The 22,351-nt window shown below is 42.2% G+C and overlaps 1 protein-coding gene across 2 annotated transcripts in view; it reads right to left on the reverse strand.

The window, feature by feature from the left end:
* PIK3AP1 (phosphoinositide-3-kinase adaptor protein 1) overlaps positions 1 to 22,351 on the reverse strand; it is a 48,306-nt gene that overhangs the window by 15,370 nt on the left and 10,585 nt on the right. For both annotated transcript variants that reach the window (XM_026850961.1, XM_026850962.1), the window contains exons 3-8: positions 7,479 to 7,627; positions 6,468 to 6,612; positions 4,906 to 5,048; positions 3,624 to 3,756; positions 2,691 to 2,887; positions 278 to 467 (exon numbers count right to left, since the gene is read on the reverse strand). In XM_026850961.1, coding sequence (XP_026706762.1) covers positions 278 to 467; positions 2,691 to 2,887; positions 3,624 to 3,756; positions 4,906 to 5,048; positions 6,468 to 6,612; positions 7,479 to 7,627 — 957 coding nt within the window. The remainder of the gene's footprint in view (positions 1 to 277; positions 468 to 2,690; positions 2,888 to 3,623; positions 3,757 to 4,905; positions 5,049 to 6,467; positions 6,613 to 7,478; positions 7,628 to 22,351) is intronic.

Below are 22,351 nucleotides of genomic sequence, written 5' to 3' on the forward strand. Positions count from 1 at the left end.
CAGTTTTATCAGCCAGTCACTATCAGAATTCGAGCATGGTTTCCTTGTGGTGAGAGCAGAAAAACTATAATCATCCCTTACTCTGAAAATCAACTGAGGCACTACTATGTATAAGAGATACAGATCAGCTTAGGACTCTTGGGTGGGGACTCTGAACAACCTGGTCTAGTTGAAAAGATCTCTGCTCATTGCAGGGGGGGTTAGACTAGTTAACCTTTAAGATGTCCCTTCCAACCCACACCATCCTACGATTTTGTGATTCTATGAATATACATACAAAGATCTTCTGGGGCACCAGGGACAAATCCAGCCATGGATTCATAAAGCTCTTCATCAGAGCCAGGATTCAAGGAACATTTCATCAACAGATCAGTGGACAGATGAGCCATGGACTCATAAACAGCCTCATCCTCCTCGCCTTGCATCAGCTCTTCTTTAATGTGACTCTTCAGCATATCTGCTGTTTCCTGGAGAGGAAGGAGGGCAAGAAAAAAAACCCAAACATTGAAGCCTCGTTTAAATAAAGGATCTGAGGAATCAAAGCAAGCAAAAGATATCTCATTCTCCCATCACTGATGGGAAAAAAAGCCCTTCTAAAAGCAGCCCATTCCCAAAGACTAAGGCATCTCAGAGGAATTAAATTTTCACTACAGAAGACTAAGGCTTCACAGAGGAATTAAATTCCCACTGCTGTCTGGGCCCAGCCTTCAAGATCCATGTTGTAATAGGCAATGAAGGTGAAACAAGTTGGTGTTGACACATTCTGAATAGCCATTACAGCCTCTCACCACCTCAATTTCATGTCCTACCTGATGTCTGCAAACTCCTAGAACATAAGCAAAGCTCATCCTAAAAATACAAATGCTTGTCAAAGGCTATTCTGGAGTAAATGTGGCTGACCATAGAGGGAAAGCTTGCCGCACGTGGAGGACTTGCAAGAAAGCAAAGTTTTAGCTTTGGAGTAGATTCAATTTCAGTTTCTTGGCATTAGCAGCAGCACGTTAACACCCAGAGTGGGAGTACATAGACCCTTTTCTGTGAGATTAACAGGAAACCTCATAACAGGCAGCTGTTTATGTAATACAGGCAACTTTTGACTCACAGGACAGCAGCACTCTTTCGCACATATTTGCAATGTGGGGTGGGGAGGATGGGGGTGTGTGTGGTACAGATCTTCACCAAACCACACAAGAAAGCAAAATATAAAGCTCCATCCCAGCCTCCTCCCCAGGTTCCCACCATGTCACAAGCACTGCCATCTTAACTATCCTGCTGTACTAAAAGATATTCTTCCATCCACAACCGCCACCTCCATGGGCCTTCAATCCACAGGGCATGTGTGTCAAAACTATCTACACATGCTTCCCTCCACAGTTAAAATGGGCCAGGCAGCTTGCTCTTGTGATGCTTATGGGAGGTGCAGAGCAACTTTTGCCAGAGAGAAAATTTGGTAAAGGGGTTCACTGGGATTTTCAGATATTCATACTAGCAGTGCTTCAATTCGCTACCTTGCAGTGAACACACTGGTGCAAATCATTTGTGTGCTTTGGTACTAAGCTGCACAGATAGCTTGATGGTCAGTAAACAGGACCTACTGTTAACACAGCTCTGTTACTGTCTGGTAGAGAGGACATGGGAGGAGCATAGTACTGCAGTAAGAGGTTGGAAGGATTTCCTAAGCATCCCCCACCTACCCCAATGCAAAGATTTTAATAACACAATTTACAGTTCCTACAGCCCTCCTGATCTCAGAACAGGGAGTTACTTTTATTTAGCTCTAATGTGGAACCCTGAATTCACTACTGTAATTGTCTGGCAGAATCACACTAAGGCTGACAGATCTATCACCTACCATTCAGACAACTGTTAGGGACAGTTACACACAACTTTTCAACAGAAAGCAAAGGCAAATAAAATCTGCTCAAGAATTCACATGATCTAAGTCAAGGAGCTGCTTGTTAGAAAGATAAGATCCTTGTAAGAAAGGATAAACCCAATGCACATCAAAGGACCCCACAGAAACAACAGCCTCGTGCACCTGGAGTCAGGTCCATGTCATAATCTGGAAAAATCAGAGTGCTCTTCTGGGGATGGGGTTAACTCAAAGAGAACTGAATTATGAATTGGGCTACCAGAGAGAACAAGTAGGGAACAGACAGCTATCCTAATTCAGGAAGAAATGGATTTCAAGTGGAACAGGCAGACTATACACACAGATCAGCTGTGAATGAGCTAATAAGCAATCCAGACTATAGTATGACTACTCAGAGAGCACCTCAGATTGTACCTTCCCAAGCTTATTCTCCTTCCGTATTACTCCCCAAAGTAAGCAGGATGAAGAGACTGTAGTTTTCGCAAGGTGAGACGTTAGAAGAGTACACCAGGTACCAACCACATCCCTGCAGAAACTTCATTAGATGGATAGATAAGGAAACCCAGCATGGTAGTCTCTGCTTCCACCTTATTTTCTCTGTGCAAAAGCTCCAAGAACTTCCCCAACTCCAGAGATGTACCCATCCCTCCAGCCTGGAAGCTTTCAGTGTGGCTGAATGTCTGTCTTCTACACCCTACCACCCCAAATTGCACCCTTTATTACCCCATCACTCCTGCTCCCACAACATTAAGTGCCAAGCTTGGTGAAACTGCCCACACCTGCTGCGGGACAGCGCAGGAGTGCTGCTTCCTCTTACCACATATTCATCAATGAATTGGCGGAGGTCCTTAAAGCCATGCTTTTCTGCTATGGTGTTCGGATAGTGGCCATATTTGTTGGCTACACTGTAGGCCTGCAGTGCTCCAGGGCATGTAAGGAGCAAGGCGGTGAGGTTCTTCAGCCCATATCTTGCAGAAAAGTGAAGAAGTGTTGGCAACTCCTCATCCCTCTGATCTGTGAGAACAGGAGCCTGTTAGAATCTAAGCTTCTCTCTAGCAGCAACAGAGTCAGCAGGTGAGAAACAGAATTCCTAGCAAACACACAGATCAAAGCAGGTGTGAAAGCCCTGAAAAGTATATATACAGTTTCAAAATGGAACTAACTCTGCACAAATTAACTGAGGTATCTAGCGCATATCCCAGCTGAAGTCCTATGACCTTGAATGGACTATCAGGCACTGTAATAGCTTAATGTATGTAGGATCACAAGTTTGCAAGGACCTCTTAGATCATCATTCCAGTAGGATACAGATGCTATAAGGCAACCATTGGTGCCACACCAATGCAACTGCTGAGTGCCCACTGTGCACCTTAGAGCAGAGTCATAGGGGTGGGGGAAAGGACTGGGCTGGGGAGAAATGCCACATGGCACTGGGAGAAGAGCAAGGGAGAAAATAAAAGAGACATTTTGAGGAGCATCATTTTTTCCCTTTTGTTGTGTTTGAAGCTGTCTACATAGCTGCATCTGTCACAGTGCAAGGAAGTGAGACTGATGCATATAATAAAAAAAGGCTCACCCAACCAAAACAGCAATTCCCCTTCTACAGGCATCATCAGAAATTTAGCTTCCTAGCTGAGATCCAAGATTTTTGAGACAACCAAGTGCCACACACTGCAGTTTTAAGGTGCTCCGAGGTAAAACAACTGATACAGATGAAGTTTAAAAAGAAAACAAAAATCTTTCAACTTACTTGTTGTCATATCTTCTTCTTCCAGTTGGTTGATTCCAAACAGATGTAAGCCACTGGCAGGAATGTTCTTCTTGAGTGACTCAGTCAACAGTTTGTCCAGTGCTTCTATGCTGTATGGCACAATTTTAAAGGCCTAGGGATAAAGGGAAAGTGATTTTGTTTGAAGGAGTCTGGAGATTCAGTTTAGGTGAGATTTATTAGGTGTTTCTTTATTTCGCACATATGAAAAAACAGCAGGTATAAACACAGAAGGTAGCAATGTTCAGGTCAATCAAAGAACAGGAATAGCTTCCTGGTCCAGAAACAGAGTACCATTAATCTAAGCAGATGAGAACCATATACTCCACAAGACAGAGTACAATAATAAACTCACTTATGCAACTGAAAGCACAGAAAACTGTTACTTCCTACTTCCCTGATAGGTATAATATTACTTCTGAAACTGTTCCAATGAAGTGCCACTCCTGCTTTAAGTATGAGCTAGTCTATTTTTAATTGCTTTGAGTATACTTGAGTATATATTTTGGACTAGTTCTTAGCCAAAGACTGGGAAGCAGGCCTATTCCCCAAGTAGAGGTACAGCCCAGTACCAACTGCTCCACAGCTTCAACTAAAAAGAAAGGGAAAGACAGTCTCCCCTGCCCCAGATATGCTGGTGACTAACAACACTACTCTGTAGGCTTCCACTACATGTGGCTGATCAGGGACATGCAGGCAGGCAGCAAAGACAACACATCTGGAGAACTTGCTTGGGCAAGCTTTACCTCTTATTAGGGTTCAGGTATCCCAACTGTGCAAAATACAATATGAGAACTGAGGAGTGACTTTAAAGAAGTAAGTGCTAAGAATAAACAAATCATTTTACATTACTCTACTGCATTCAGCTAGTATGAATCCTCACTACCTTTTCACATGTTTTCCAAGAACCTTTAGGTACAAATTTGTAAACAATTTATTTCATTATGGTACTTTCTGTTATATCAAGCTCTGTCATCTCAATCTTTTCAAGAAATCAAGGTCTAAATATGAGTGTTGATTGACTGCATGTTTTTTGTGTTAGCTGGATACCCTGAGTCACCTTAGCCAACTATTTGCTCCAGAAACAGAAAAAGCATCCATGCTTTCATTAAAAGGGGATGTCAAGGTTACATGAAAATTCCTAAATAACTTTGCATTTCTTCATTCAGAAAAGCTACTTCACGACAAGTGCTTTTGCTTATGTCCACTTGTCTAGACTCTGAAAGAGCTGGTTTCCAAAGCAGTTGTTTGCTAGAGTCACTACCTGGCACATGAACTGTACTGGGTTGGCTGCATTAGCCAACAGACTGCTGATTTCCTCCATGTCGGTATGATAGATGATGCTTGTTTCTCCCACCATCAAGTCCCCTGAATATATCTGCAGAAGCACTGTTCCAGAGGTTAAATCTTTGAAAAGAAAGAGAATAAATCACCATTAAGAACAAACAATGGGAATGAGTCTGCATCAAATACCCTGAGGATAGGAGGGAGGAGTTTGGAGATACTGCCAGCTGAACACCAAAACCATGAAGTCATGAAAAAAAAGGAGATGATGTTGGTCTGAACACTAGGTAGGAAAGTACTTTGGAATTACCTTCTTTATAGCTATGTCAATGCACATCACCTGTGACCTAACAGATCCTCTGCTAACAGTAGTCTGGACTACTAATGTTAAAATTATACCACCTCAAACTAGAAAGCCTCACATCTCTCCACTCCTGGCTTTCTCTGGAGTAGTCTCTAAATCATGTCATAAAATATGAGAGTTGGGGAAGAAGGGAAGAGAAATGAGAGAAGTCATTAGGGATTTTGCAACCCCTGTCAGGATTTATTTCCTGCCTGCACCTTGGGATCTTCTTTGTTCAGTGTGCATAGGTCTGAAATTTCTCTTTCAAACACAAATATTTTGAATTCCACTGAAATTAATCTTTCCCTGTATATATGCTTGGCTGTTAAACAACTCAGGAAATTACAAAATTGTTAGGCACACATTAAAGGACTTAAATATATATTCCTTTTACTGTTACAAACTGAAGAGCTTACATAGTTATAGACTCCATCAATGTGAAGGTCATGGTTATAATTCAAAGTGCAAGGTAGTTTCCAGGTCCATGTTTAAATTCCAAATCTTGATTTAAGACAGATTAAGTTGAACATTTTTGTGTGGGTGATGTCACCTTCTTGAAATCAATCCACCTCACTGACTTTACAGGAGTTGCTATAATGACTATTAAACTATTCTCAGAGCTGGCACAACCAATCTTCAACAGGACAGACCAAAGTAGACTAAATAAAGTCATGCTGGGAAACTATTATCAATCTGTAAGGCTCCGAAATCTTGCCCCTAAAGTTTAGTGAACCTAAAGTTTAGACAACCAAGTTTTGTAAATGTAAATATCTAAAGTGACATGATATATCTAAATTAAAAGGCAAGCCTCTGTTCACAGAGAGATCATCACACATTGAGCACATGCTGTTATAGGCGTGCAATTATTCAATGGCACTTACCTTCTCTTGGTGCCCTGCCAATGCTAATGTGGTGGTGGTTTTAACACACATTTAAGTTCAAAGCGCTTTATAAGCTGCAATCTGCTCTCAGAACTCCCGGTAAGGTGTTTCCACACTGCAACCCTGATGCTGCTGAGGGGAAAACAGAGTCCCCAAGCAGCAGTCTATCTCGGTACCTCATCACAAAAGATGAGAATGCAAGTTCAAGATTTCCTGCACTGCAACCTTTACCTTTATCTCTCTGGCACTTCTCAGGTCAGACAGATTGAGATAGAAAGGAAGCAATTTGTGGTGGGGGAGTATCTCAGCCCAGCTTACTTGGAGCCTCCACAGAGATTGTGTACTCGTTCTCCATCTCAGCCAGCACACGCACAGACGACGCATTCTCTGGAAAGAATTCAACTTCAGTTTTCACTTCACCATCAAGCTTGCATTTCATGATAATATAAACTGTTGTCCGCACCTAAGAGAAAAGGCATTACAACATGCATGTTCACAACATAAGTACACTTATTTTGTTCATTCCCTTTTCTAGGGATTTTCCTGCCACTGCAACTAACACAGAAATTATCATCTGTCGTTTTCATGGTCCTGAAGAGTTTTCAGGAGATTCTTCCGGTCATGGAGTAACTGGGCAGGTAGCTTCTGTTACAGCCTGCACCAGCATACATACATGCATTAAGTTGATAAAACTACAGATTTATCAGCTAGATTTATAAACTGATTAGAGCTAGATTTATAAAATGACTTAGTTTCAACTCCATCTGTCTCTTCCCTCAAGCAACACAGCCCCATTCTAAACAGAACAAAGGAATAAGCTTAGACTTTTCCCCTCTGAGGGGATGCTATACTAAGAAATGCTGTTTTTCAGACAGGAAGCCATGATCCAAGCTCTTTGGAGTCACTTGCAGGACATGTACCAGAATTGTCATATTAGACTGTATCTAGCTGTGGAGTTAATTGGTTCATTGCAATTACTTTACTCCCCTTACCACCCCTAAATGTCACCACAATGGAAGATAGGAAGTCAAGAGTGTGAACCTGCCTCAAAGCACATAAGACAAGCAGCTATGTTAATGAAACTACCTGACAATAAGCGATATTGCAGCCTAGATAACACTAGGCACTGCATGTTGCCAAGCTATTTCTGGGCCTAGGGAACCAAGCTCATGAAACAGAGACACTGAGGACAGGGGTCTGAGAGGGAAGGTGTCAGAGAAAGAATTAGGGATTAATTCCCAGGCCCATAGAGCTATCCATTACAGAGTACTGTAACAGGTTGCACCAGCCTACAGTGAGAACATGGCCCAAGGAGTGGATATACAGTACCCCACACCGTATGCGGTCAGGCTGCACCACCAGATGGTCTCCAGTGCTCTTGGATGATCCATGTTCTTCACTCATGGCAAGTCTGTGGGAGTAAACTGGGCTCTTCTCGTCTTCTGTTTCTGTATCAGTCACAGAGTCACAGCCTGAGTCTAAATCAAAGCATACAGAGTCCTGTTACATCACTCTCCTTTTCTGAAAATGCGTATCATACACATCCATCCCGAGAAACAACCAGGGAGGTGGTGGGGTGTAACTTGCTATTCTTCTCAAAGTAATGTTCAGAAAAGGGGATCTAGTTGAAGAAAGAGAAACTACAGAGCTTCCTTTTCTTTTCCCCTACAAGGATTGCTGGGAAACATTCACAAAGACACAAAAGTGCTGGAGTAGCACTAAACATGTTTATGAAATAAACAGCAATGCCACTCTGCTGAGATGGCTAGTCCCTTATCATGTTAGAGAGGAAAATTTGTACGTTAATGTCTAATATAAGAATTAGTGGCAACTGGACTCATCTGACTCCAGCTGCACTCTGCGTACATTGTAGCATGGGCAGCAGCCTTCAGTCTTCCTCTCCTAAAGTAAATTAAGAAAACCAACCTTTCTTTCATTTCAGTAGTATCTTTAGTTTTCTGGATCCTGCTTATGTTGCTTACTCTACCTCCCAAATTCATTATTGTGTCAACAAAATACAACATGGGGCAGTAGTCTGAAGAGATCCTGTTCCTCAAGCAAGACCTATAAACTCCTGTATCTATACATGAGTGAAATTGAGGCATACTGGAGCCTTTGCATTGAAGAATAACAATACTCTACCCAAACATACCCAAGAGTAGAAGTAAATTTACAATCTGTGTCTGCAAAACAATGTGCTTGTACAAAAAAATGTTCTCATTCCTGTTTCCCAGTAACAGCATGGATATTGACAGAAGAGCAAACTGAATTGATATCACTGGGTGCAAACAAACCTAGCAAGAATTAAAATAGATTACAGGTCTTCTACCCCTGCCAGGAAATACTTTCCCCAAATAGAGAAAGGAAACAACAGACAATTTTGTATCTACTCAGAGAACACTTTCGTATCTAGGTTCTCCCTCTTGATTCACGTGATTCACACCTTTTTGCCCCTATCTCCCAAAAGTCAATGACTTCCCATTGTCAGACTAGCATGAATTCTTAAAACTGTCTCCCATGGCCAAAATTTTCCAAACCTTAGAAAACTGCAGAGCAGTCAAGGACTTAAGACAACATTTTGGAAGTTATTTGTTATTTACTACTTATTGTAAAACACATTTATAAAGAGCAGTATAAGTTATTTACTAGATAAAATACCAGATTTGGGCTGGCAGAGTTTTTACCTTAGTATGAAATGTTCTGTTCAAAATGCTCAGTCCTGACAAGAAAGACATAAGCTGACCAACTGCACTGTCTAACCTGTGGCATCCATACAGCGAAGCTGCCAACGTTCTAGATTTTACTCAGAATCCCCCAACCTCTGGGTACCTCAAGTTTCCACAAATCAAGAGAGCCAAAGTTATTAATGCGGGCTTCTATTAGGAGTTAATGTCCTGCTAGTTTCAAACAGTGAAGGTGGAAGACAGTCAGAAATTTAAATCTAGACTTCATTATTATTATTATTATTATTTATTGTTATTAAAGACTTAAACTTAGAATATTTGAAATTTTTTGTCATGCACATTTTTTAAAAAATATTTTCTATACACTTAAATGGGATTTTATTAATTATATGAATGCAACTTTGCTTTCAGGAGACAGTTTAAGCCACAAAATTTTAGCTAATCATTCAGCTGAAGTATTTGTTACAAATAGTGGCGCGCATATGCTTAATTAATTATGTGAATCATGCCACATGTCAAGTAAGCCTACTCACATAAGTAGATTCCTGCTTTAATGTTTGCTGTAGAAAGAGTGGAGCCAAAAAATCTGCAGCTTTTTTCTTTAAAGGTCAAGTAAATCATCACCATCAACATCGACATTTTTTAAACTAACTTAGAACATGTAATTAAATTAAATTAAACTAACATGTAATGAAATTAAACTAACTTAGTACATGTAATTTAGCTAATAGATTTTAACACTGCACCAACACAAATGTGCAGATTTGACTAAAACTACACTGACACAAAAATATATACTGAAAGAGGTCTTCTGGATTTTCAGACAGTGGTACTAAGTATTACAGAAAATGGACTGAGCTTTTTAATTCCTTAACTCAGTATTTTAATTGATACTGTCCTAAGTCATCGGCTGCAAGAACCAGACCACAGTTTTGGGAACCCTTCTCTTAGGGAAGAGTAGATTACTCCCACCTGGGAATGCCAGGCTGCCCAACTGCACAGGAGAAATAACACACTGGTCTCACATCCCTCCATGATAGCTATCACATCAGGTGTTTGGCACATGCAGAGCAAGACACCATGTCTTTTGAGGAGGAGAAGAGGCAACTGTTACTAAATAGTGTCTCTGTAATCTCTGTTGATTATTTCCAACATGACTCAATCAGAAAGACTAAGCTCACCGTAGAGAAGAGAGCCACTGATGACCAAATTACAGCAAAGCATTAATGTTCCTGCAACATGTGCACAAACTGACACTTGCCAGCATCCTGATACTGAGGGAGGATATTATCCCCACCTCAACATGGAACCATTAGCGTGGTAATCCGTATCTCACTGACCCAACAGATGGTCCATTTCAGAGGAAAATGAAAGCATTCAGACGAAAATGAAACCCAAAGCTGTGGATCTCAGATACAACATCTACAGTAAGCAAGGATAAGAGAGGAGAAAGGAGAGAGCAAGGTCCCCAGTCTCTCTGCTTTACTGATGTTATTTGACACTAGAAACAAATTAGCAGATTAAGAATAACCTGAATTTTTAAGAAGTTCTGGCATTGCCTGATCCTGTCATGCACTTCTGCATACTTGTAACAGAGTTGACTGCCCAGAGGTCATATGTAAGAACAGAGCTGTTAGGTAATACAGGAAGAAGCAAGCAGTGTTAATCAGTAACAGGATTAACAGCTGACGAAACTGGCACTCGGAGTTTCGGGTATGAATTATTCTTCTGTTTTTTCAGTCAGAAAATTCTGAAATTAAAAATTACCAATTTCTTACATAAGCAGTTTAGTGATGCTGTGGTCATCTTGCAAGTTCCAGTCACATGCTACTGACTTGTGAACATGCAAACACTAGAAGTAGAAACCATCCCATTACATTCGATAATATCCATGCTCTAAAGGGACATGTTGTTAGATCAGGCTTCCCACTCAGTAAGATACTTGAGTGATGACAATCTATTTGTATATACAGATTCTGCAATTACATCATTGTATGATACCCAGACTAAAGAGGTCATCACTGAGGAGATCAACAGACTCATTAGAAAGTTAAGTGAATACCTGAATTGAGCTTCTCCATGAGCAGCTGCTGCAGGCCAACAGCTCATGGTTATAAACGGCTCTGCCTTGACTGGAGGCCCCTTCTGTTCCCCTTTAAATGAAGGCTATCTCAGGCCACACTTGAGAGTCTGTGAAATACTTGTGAGAATAGCAGCAAGGGGAGGAGATGCGGTCCAAGAAACCCAACCACATTTCCCCGCTCCAGGAAGTGTCAGTAGCTGAGCTAGAGAGAGCAGCCCCACGCTGGCCCCTTCTCGCCTGCCCTGCCCAGCTCCCCGCACAGCTGCCCTACAGAAACTCATCCCTGGGAAAAGCCCAGGGAAAACACAGGCATGGCCATGGGCTTCACGAGCCATTTAGCAGCTTTAGAAACTAATATGAAGCAGCCAGTTACTTTGACCCGTTGCTGTATGGTGCAGGCAGCTTGCTCTGTCATCCATTTCCTCCTGGCTAAGCTGGTGGGCTATCGGCATGAAGCTGACAAATGTGGCTTCTCAGAAATCAGCCCTTACACCACAGGATATGTGAAGACTCAGAAGGAGTCAGCAGCTTGTCCAGACCACTCCGTCATCCAGATATGAATGCAAATGGCACAACTGGGCAACAGCTTGACCCTATAGGTTCTGCATATGCGGACTAACCCTTCACTGGCATCTGTGAACACCTCCCACCCATCCATTGACCAGCTCACCAGACTTAGACAACTAGCTTTCACAAGGCCTCGGTCTTTCACGGAGTACACCCAGAGCAAGGGGGAAGGCCCTCAAAGGAGAGCTCCTGCTATCACCTGAAGCTTGCAGCTGGCCAGCTCCCTCATCCAAGTGCAAACAAACACATTGATTCTCCCAGAGCAACCCCAGCTGCATGTGTGAGAAGCAGGCAGAGTACTGACAAAGTAGTCAGGGAAAATTAGCTTTCATCATGCTAAACTCAGAGCCCCTGCTTTACCAGAGATACATGTTCAGCAGTGAAACACCTGATAATCCCTCAAAACTGGGTTATACTGTAGCAATTTCCCCTTTCAGCAGAGTGGAGAAGCATGCAGCAAAGCAGCAGGTGAGAAGAAGAAACAGGAAAATGTAAGACTTCGTAAAACTGTCCATACAGCACAAATAAAGTATGAGACATCTCCCCTTCTCTCTAAACCTCTCGCACCCAAGCAGCTCATCTACAAGCATAACACCTAAAACCAGATCTTCAGTTCTAAAAAGAAAATGATCATTTGTACTGTAAAGTTGGAAGTTACAATAAACTAGTTCTCATCCTTCATCAAGAAAACAAGCTGTATTTTACTATGTCAAGTTTTGCTTGAACCAGTGTGCGCACACACACCTGTGCATCTCTTAGGGAAGCTGTATCCTTATAAAGAACACAACTGGGTTAAGAGATATGTTGACAGGACCAGTGTTTCAGAAAATTGTAAGAAGCCAGAGGGTAAGTTGTGTTTACCTTTGTAACCTACTAAGACAATGTATATCCTTAATACTCAAAAACATACATTATTCCACAGTTCCTCTATGAAGCACATCTCATCCAAGCTTCAGGCAACAGGCTTTGTTACATTTTAGAACTATGTAGACATGTAACTGCAGCCGAGTGCAAGAGGCTTTCGTGACCTTCATGAAAATTTAACCTAGGTGAATGAATCTATTCACTTTTCTTGGTTCAGTGTTCCCAAATGCTGCTTCCAAGTTATTTTTTAATTTCATCTTTGAAACAAAATGGATTTGGAGAAAGCCGAGTTACCAAAAGTTGTTTACAATGCCAAGGGCAACTCCATGTCACTCCTGTAAATACTGGAAGGTAGGTATAGGAAAGTGGCCAATAAATACCATACTTGGGATCAGTATGTTATGGGCACAGGAAACTTGGCACATAGTTCTGAGAACAGTGGGTTAAGAAAGGAAAGTCTGAAAAGCCACAAGAATGTAGAGGACACAGAAGAGAAAGCAAGAAGAAAAAAATATTAAAAAATAGCAGACACTGTAAATGAGTGGTAAAATAAAAACCTCAAGCAGATGGGGAATTGGCAGAGAACAGGAAGCTAACTCACACAATCAAAAGTATCTTCTGTAGGAATATTCCAGTTTAGGGACAAATGTCACCGGTAACTTCAATTGGCTGCTTGGGCTGGGCTCAGCTTTTAATTATTCCTGGCACTCATTATTAACATCAGATGCAAAATGGGACTGAGGAGGCAAAATCAGCTGTGAAGCAACTGTGATCAGACTGATGCAAATAACCGTTGCACCTCACATGACATTTCCTGATGTGCAAAAGTACAGGTAGTAATCCCAGATGGGAATTCCTTCCTGCATTAGCAACAGATGGAAATGGGAACTGGATTAACACGCCTCTGGAATTCTTGTCATGGATACACTGCCACACAGGTAACAGCTTGGGAAGTGCCTACCACATTTCAACTGCCCCAGCAACACTCCTCAGCCTCCTCTGCCTTGACTGCAGGTGACTGCTGGATGGGCTCTAATAGTTCAGTTTGGGATCATTGGTCTGCAGTCCTCAGTAGCTCAGGAAGGTACACTCTTCATCTGTAATGCTACAGGTTGCATCGACACCATTCACAAAGATCTAAGCATGGGGAAGTTTCACAGAAGCTCAAAAATTTCCCCAGCATGACAAAACAACACCCAGTCATCCTATCAGAGATTGAAGAGGAAATTGCAATTTGTGACCACCTGCAAATTCTTTCAATTCTTTCAAATTTACTGCTCTCATTCATTCACTAGCTGCCCTGAGCTGAGAGCAGGACCTTTAATGTAAAGAACTGGATGCACCTGAGATACAAGTGACTCTTACAGCTGCAACACGTAAGACCTCAGCGAAAGCACACAGTCTGAATCCAGCACGGGTTTCCCTCCAACCCCAGTAACAGACAGACGTTCCCCAAATACAGAATACTGTTCTGAGACTGTGCCAAATTCTGCTTTTAGAAACCTCATCAGATGACCTTGCACAGTCCTGGAGAAGAAATGTCTTCTTCCATTACCTAACAAAGCACATGAGTACCAATACTGCCCCTACAGTGCTTGTCCAGAAAAGACTTTCAGCTCAAACGCGCACCTCACTCCAGAGAGTTATCCTGTGTTAGTGAGTCTGCTGAGCTGGGGAAAAAAAAAAAAAAAAATCTGTTCATTTGTCTGGGGGCAGATGTTCGCAACAGAAAGGGCTATAGCAGTTTAAAATACAATGACAGCCATCACAGCCCTCTTTCCCCTTCTTGTCTTTATTTTCACCAGAGGCTATGGCCCATGCAGCAGAACCAGTGGAAAAAAAGCACGTGTTTGGCTGCATCAGTGACATGGTGGACCAGGATCTCTGCTTCAGCAGCTGACAACGGGGGTGTAAACTAAGCTGCCAATCCCTGAACTTCAAGACGATGAGTAAAATGTATATATTTCACTCATACCTACTGCAAAGATAGTACCTGCCAGTTCAGGAGTGAAATGCAGAGTTCCCCTTATAACACAGAGATAACATAGCTTATGTGACAATGTCTAGAGGGTGCTACAAATGCAAAGTGTATTTAGCTTGTAGTTCTTTCACTGAGGTTCAAGCAAACATGTACCACACTGTGAGTGCCTCAAGCTAAAAGCATGCCTGGCTATTGTGGTTCAGAAACTGCAAGCCAACTCATAATAATTCTTTGAGCTCACAGCCTGAGGGTCTCACAAGCCTAGTGGTCGATTTGTGACAAGATTAAGTGTATAAACCTAAAGAACTAGCTGGGGTGCAAGGGAGCAGGACAGAGATGGGAAAGAGCTTCTGAGGAAGATGCAGAATTCTGGCCACCCAGACGACACTGTACACATGGTGAAAATCTCAAGGAAGAGGAAGGGGCTGGAATAGTTCACTTCAACAACCTATGCCAGGAGGAAAACCACACATACTGAAAAAGTGTATGCATGGCTGATGATTTTTGAGGGTGCCAAGAATCGCATTACATCTGTCACTGATTCAAGTTTTTCTGAGTAACCGCATGCAAGAAACATGCACATCCAACTTGGTGATCTCCCCTCTTGCAATAACTCCCTTCTCCAATTTAAGCACAAGGCATAGAACTTGCATGACAGAATAGACTATCCACAAAAAAGCCCACAGATCTGGAATTCCACCTAAGAGAGCTGGGTAGACACTTTGCAAACATCCCACCAGCAGATCACTGTTTGACTGAGGGCATGGTTCTACATGTGGCTTCAGTAGATCTCAGGACACATTATTACTGCAATGGCAGTCCTGCCCTCCCTCTTCCTTCAGATAGTCTCTCTTGGAATACCACCCTTGCAGTCCAACACTACACCAGATCATTCAGCCAGATGAAAGATAAAGAATGAGGCAGAACACTCTCCTTTGCAGCAGTCCATGCTAAGGTCAGACTATGCCACTGACAAAACTTCTGCTGGGAAACTCAAGATCCACTGTTATCTTCAGGTCAATTTTGGAAAATGCATTGACATTTTCCTGTGGTAATAACAGTCATAAAAATTCTACAAAATGCAACCCTAGAAGCAAAACAACTGTTCAAGCGCACAACAAAGGTCTTTGAAACAACTTGAAGTCTGCCCCACACATCTTTTCAGACCTGCTCTGCAAAGCACCTTTGGTTTGACCACACACTTCTGCAAAGATTGTGCAGAAATTACTTCAGTGGTTCCAACCTTGGAGGAAGCCATCAGTGATGGACACTGGGCTCTTATTTTAAGCAGATGTTCTAAAGTCTTACAATTCACATTGGCAGATACTTTGAATTAGGCTTAGTGACTACCTTAAAGCAACATGTGGCGTTGCTTCATCAGAAATATAAACTACAGAGAAATAGGATCATTATGTGTGATATGCAGCAAGTCTATTATAGCCCAATGCTTCCTAACACCAGTTTCTGCACTTTACTAGGTCCAGGCTATCATTTCATTTTCTCTGTCTAGAAAGCTAGTGTGCACCTATGCTAGCACTGCTTGAATCTCATACTGTCATGAAAGATGAGCCATGAAGTAATTAATGCTTTTAACAGGCATAAACTAGAACTTTATAAAGCACTCTGATGACACACAATGCATCCATCCTGCAGCTGGGAAGACAATTTCAACAGCTCAGTCCTGTTTGCTACAGGTGGATAAGGGCATTCATCTCAATATCACTTGGGGACTTAGCTAAGGTTTTTCTGATTGCTTTAACCAGCTCTCTGAAGTCTCTGCGTTCCCAGCATCAGTCATTTATAACCATACTAGCATCTGCAAGGATGTTTTTTCAACCTTAACTCCTGTGCAAGAGCATCAGAGTTTCCTCTCCTTGACAGGCAGTGAGAACCAGACAGGCTGCAGAGCTCCCATATAACAAAGCAGGCTCTCATTGCACCCAGAGGGCTGACTAATACCTCACCCGTTCCTCTCCAAAGAGCAGGGTCAAAGAAGCGTATGTTCTATTTCAACACAATATAACAGAGAAAAATACAGTTTTAAGAATTCATTTAATTTTGCCTCTTCAAAAGAGTGAAAGAAAAAAGGATCAAGGGAGGACTGCAGTACAGCGGATAATCATGCTACCTCGTGTCTTCAAGGCCACTACAATAAACCGGCAGAAATAAAGGCTGGATGTAATTCTCTGAGATAGGACTACTCAGGACATATTCCTCCATAGAGCACTGAGAGCCAGAAGCAAACATCAAATGGTCCCCATCTCCACATTTCTCTGTCCCTTTAGGTCTGTACATAGATTCATGTCCCTTCATACCTCCAGCTTGCTTCTGATATCCAAACATACTGTGAGGATGCAAGCAGAGATCATAAACTCAGCACAGGTGTTCACATCCAATCTGCAGTTTCTAGAACTTCCTAATGACCAAAATGGATCTTGCAGAGTGGCAAGTGCATGCATGGGACTGGAAACTCTTTAGGAACATTGTGAGGATGTGAGACTACAATATGAGGGCTTGAAGAGATCAGGTGGTGAGAAAAATACGATGTTAGGATCTCACCTAGGATCTCCTACAGACAAGTAAAGAGATTCCAGCAGGGCTATGGGAACATCACAGTAAGTTAGAGCTGCATGAACTGGGGTTCGCTCACAAGCTGGAGCCTCAGAGATACAGTATTAGTTCTCTAGCAATATAACAGGTCCCAAAGCACCATTCACTGTAAGGCCAAAGACTAAGGAGGTAGTTTCATAAATGCATTGTTCTGACATAGCTTCATGATCCTTCTCTAAGAAGATGACAAGATATGTCAAATTAACTCACAGAACTCTTTTTTGGCTGCTTTATTTCCAGGATGTATCCTTTAAGGGGGTAGCACAACTTTCCCACAAAGTACTAGGCCATGTCATGCCTCTTTCTATCAGGATTACTTTCTGAATCCAATGCTCCTCAATGACTATGCTTTATGAGATTTAACAAGCAGCACGGGGAAGAGCTGCTATAGCATTAAGGTCTTGTTTTCCCTCCACATGCAACAGCAAACTCCACAGTCACTGGAAATCACATGACAGCACTCCCTCCTGTAGGAACATGTTCCCATTCAGGACAGAATAGACCTGTGTGGAGCGAGGTTGCAGTTCTCAGTTTATAGCATCCCCTCCACTACTGCCCCACCTAAAAGTCTCAGTGTTAGGCTGACAGAGTAGTCCTGACTGAAGTACTACCTGCCAGAAGCAGACAGAGCACAACTGATACAGTAGCTGCTACTGTCAGAGGAATAGTTTCCAATGCCACTGTACAGTACAAAGCACCCACACCTCAGTGAATTGTAGTAGGCACCTGAAACAAGATTATCACTGTCCTATGCTGAAGTGCGTAGCTTTGTTACTGTCTGGTGGCTTCTGTGATTTCTACTGAAAAGTTGTCCTTAAAAGTATTCAACGTTAGTTAACATATTTTTAAGAGGGGGTGTAAAGAAAGAAAAGAGTGTTTAAATTTATTCACAAAAAACACAAACTACTCTTCTAAGTTATGATATTTGCTTTGTCATTCCACAGGACATCTCAAGTATAAGTGTAACATACCAGACAACACTGAATTTCATTGGTTTTGTGTCCTGAAATAGTTACACAGTAAAGCAGAAGGTCAAAGTGCATCAAGGCCTAACATGGAACTTGTCTGAGCAATCAAGTGAACAAACCCTGACACCCTTCCACAGAAAGACTACTGGCCATCTACTCCAGGAAAAACCCGCCTTTTGGCAGAAAATCTCAAGATACATAACAAATAGGAATTCATGTAGCATCACTGAACAGATCATTTATCATTTACCCTCAAAGTATCAGGAGAAGCTCCTGTCAAACTTAAAAATTCATTGTGAATTTAGGACTCTAGCCCTAAATGTCAGCGATGACCAAAAGTTAGCAATCAAGTAATGACAGAAGTGTCAGGCTGAAGGGAAGCTCCCACATACTACCACTTACCCCACTGGGTTGAGACACACTTGAAAACATCTTATGCATCTGTCCAATCTGACTTCAAACTCTGAGTAGCCTATTCCAACGTTACTTTACAGTTTGAGTCCAGCACAGGACCACAAATATGATTAGGGGATCACAGCATCTTCCATACAAGGCGAGACTGCAAGAGGTGGAACTTCAGCCTGGAGAAAAAAAGACTTAGGGAGATCTTATCAATGTTTACCTGATGAGATGGAATGAAAATGGAGCCAGACTCTTCTTCACAGTGCCCAGTGACAGGACAAGAGGCAATGGGCACAAACCAAAACACATGAAATTCCATCTGAACACAGGAAAACACTTGGTTACTTTGAGGGTGGTCAAACACTGGAAGAGGTTGCTTAAAGAGGTTGCAGAGTCTCCACCTGCAGAGAAATTTAAAACCTGACTGGACATGGTCTTAGGCAACCTGCTTGATCTGACCATGCTTAAGGAGGGAGGTTGGACTAGATGATCTCAAGAGGTTCCTTCTAACCTGAACGATTCTGTGATGTGGTCTCAAGTTTCACTCATGGTTTCACCAGTACAACAGAAGAAAGGCAGGGAGTTAATTCAATTCCTTGACATGTATAGGAGGAAGAATAACAGCTTATGCGGTTTCTGTTATGCCATTTCCCTCCCAACAGAAGCTCACTGCCTTGGTCTCTGGCATCTCCTGATGAGCCCCTCACTAGGTGAAGTAACAGTTCAGCTCTTCCTCATCTACATGGCTCCAGCAAAATTCTCATCTTCCTTCTAACTGCCCACTGTCCTCCATATTTACCACATATTTCCTTATACCTACTTCTGATCCTCCTATTTTGCAAGAAGTTTGCTGGTACTGATCTTTCTTTTGTGTCCATTTCATGCAATGAGAGCTCTGTTCAGCCAAGGCTACATTTGTCCTTCAACAGCACAGTTCACAGCTGCTGTTACATTCAGTTATCATCTTAGCAATGCCAGGCAGATGTCAACTTCCTTGTTTTTTTCCCTGCAAGAGTTAACTTGGGTATAGAAAGTTCAAAGACATTGATTAATTAGTAAATGCTTTTGAAACATCAACTTTAAAAGCAGAAAATTTTGAAATAACATAGGTAGGGGCTGAAATAAACAGGTGAAGTTGAAATGTGCATAATACAAAACAGATGTCAGCTGAGCTTTGAGGACACAGGAGGAAGAGAAAGGCTGCTGACTCCAACTGTGTGGCACAGAATCCCAGCTGCCCAGTGCACACACAGAGCATGGTGTAGTATCACAAACCAGACAAGAGAGCTTAAGTAGCAGGCTGGTCACTGCACCCTAGCTGGTGACCATACCCTGTCGGACCTGTGCTGGCTTGTACAGTGCCATCCTGAGCATTTCCAGGTCCTTAGTACAGTTACTGCATAGCCTGAAAAACTTCCCCACGGATTACAGAGTGTCTGCAAACACAAACCTTCATGACCTCCACAGTTTGCCAGGACTGAGAAACTGTAGAAGTAAAAATGCCCCATCTACAAGAGAGCAAGAGTCAAGTGTCAGCACATGGTTCTCAACAAGGCTAGATGTGTTCTTCCTCATTTCTGAATTTGTACTAAACTAATAAAATTTAAAATAGCTTTCAGTGTGTGATGTCTGGGGGTGTCATGTTCCCATGATGCACTAAAACCACAGCCTAACAGCTGCACTAGAGGCAACAGCATAGCCTGATCAGAGCCAGTTTGAAGGCTCTGGAAAGGTATTTGCCCTCACCATGTCCTGTGTCATATGCTCCACTAGCTCAGGATTCAGCTGTAAGGAAGCTGAATCTCAGTCACTCTTCCATCAGGCTTCATTTTTCCATGTGTGCTGACACTGCTGTTAGAAGTACTGGTGAATGAGTGTGGAGAAAAGTACTTCTCAGAGGAATACACCCAGGCAAGTAATTTCAAATATGGTTATAAGCGTTCTCTAAGTGCTGTAGGAATTGAGGGCTGCCTTAGGAAAAGTTCACAGTCTGCTGTAGAGAATGGGCTTAACTGAGACCTTCTAAGACTTCAAAGCCTTCATCTAAAATTCTAAAAATGAAGTCCTGGGAGAAGAGTGCAGGCTGTGTTTCTCTATAGGAGAGGTCTGCTTCACGAACACTTTAAGTCACAGCTGCAAGCAAACTATAAAGATGCTAATTTTTTACTACCAACCAAGAAGAAAGTTTTCACAGTTTCACCCAAAAAGGGAACTATGTACACCTGGGGTTGTCTTCTCTTCAGAGGAAGCATCAGAACATTTGCATTTGAGGCCATTCACAAACCTTGGTCTGTAGAATCACACTATGGAAGGGGTCACCTAGCAATTTTTTTATCCAGAGGTAGGATCTGATATATTCATCCAAATACTTTTGCCATGAAACCAGCATATCTTAAGTAAGTTCTTCCTTCACAAGTCAGAGTGACAGCAGATGGCTTACCTTGGCAACTACTCTGATGTACACAAAGAAACAGCCTGACATTACTCAACTCTTGCATGCAGCTGACAGCTCACATCATGTTGGGCTCCCATAACAGTAACAGAAGTCCAGAAATTCTGAATCTTTGTGTACCAAACAATTTGGAAAATGCTACAGCAGACTCCACAGCAAAGAGTTTGGGTTTTTTTCTCATTTTTTCTCAGTCAAATATTTTCTAGATATACTGCAGTCAGTTTGAGACCAATGTATGCTGAAGTTCAAGTGAGAAAACAGAAAATAAGCAATTTTTTTTGTTATGTATTAACAACAATAATCCAAAGCACAATCTCCCTTTTAAAACACTATTTACATAAAGCTGAAGCACAGGTTTTTTCAGCACATGCTAACTTTCAGCAGCAATGACACCGCTGCAGAAGGACTCTATGTCCAACTGTGAAAAGTCAGACTGTAGTACCTTACCCCAAAGAAGTTTTGCCATAGGTGTATGGCAGACAGCTCACTAAACATCAAGGCAGACAAGCCATACTTTCCTGGCTGCTCAGACAGAATAGTGCTACCAGCATGACTCACCTCTGCCCTCTCACAGAGTGGGCTCTGAGAAGTGCTGGGAAGATCCAGTACCCAGGACCCACAGGTACAACCCCCAGAGTGCCAAGGGGCAGCCAGCTGTATGCAGAGAGAGCTAGCTCACCTGTGGAGAAGCACTTGTTCAAGGGGAGGAAGAGAGCCAGGTCAGCTTAATACAATCCACTGACTGTATCCAACATCAAAGAGTGGAGGCTGTTCTTTAGTAACAAGGCTCTGCATTCAGTGCACCACTGCCAACAGATATGCTTTCCCAGAATAAAAATCAGACTTTGGGTGCTTCCCATTGACAAACACAGCTTCCCTCTTGAGAGAGAAGCAGTTGATAGAGCAGTTTCTAGCTGAACCATTCCCACGCCTGTCTCCATCCCTTCACCTCAAATTCTCTTTGATTTTTAATGCACTCAAAACAAGCAAGATGGGTGAAAGCCTCTCACTAGTAGGGATCCACCTGGCCATGTGAAACCTCCCACTACAGCAAGTCCCTCTAATGAAGGACAGAGACACTGGCGCTTCCTGATCCACCCGCAGACCAGGAAGCAGGAGTCTCTTCTGCCCCGTGTTGTGCTTTGTGCATTCAGAACGCAGCAAGTCAGGAGACTAGTGAGAGCTGGTACTGGGAAGAGATTTCGGGATCAGCATCCTTTTGTACTCTCAGACATGCTCCAGCTACACCACAACTTACTCCTAATCCAACCTAAAATAACTCTGACAGTCCTCAAGACATGTTAAGTAAAACCATCAACACAGTAATCCAGGGAGATGTTGTTTAAACTTCCATAACTTTGAATATCATATTTAAAAATCAATAAAATATTGGTGCTGTGAGGTTTGCAGGAAAACAGTCACTAAACTTTTACTCTTGCCAGAACGTGTCAGAAAAACTAATTTAATATCTGGTCAGTTTTATTTTTTGGAGTATAAAAGCTCAGCCACTGTTCTCTCTCTTCTTCCAGGCTGAAAGCAAAGGAGCCAGGCTACTTTAGCCCTAGATTATCCATCAGAAAATCAAAATGTT

This window comes from Athene cunicularia (genome assembly GCF_003259725.1).
Source record: "Athene cunicularia isolate RWA chromosome 6 unlocalized genomic scaffold, athCun1 chr6_part1, whole genome shotgun sequence".
In the NCBI taxonomy this organism is placed as follows: Eukaryota; Metazoa; Chordata; class Aves; order Strigiformes; family Strigidae; genus Athene; species Athene cunicularia.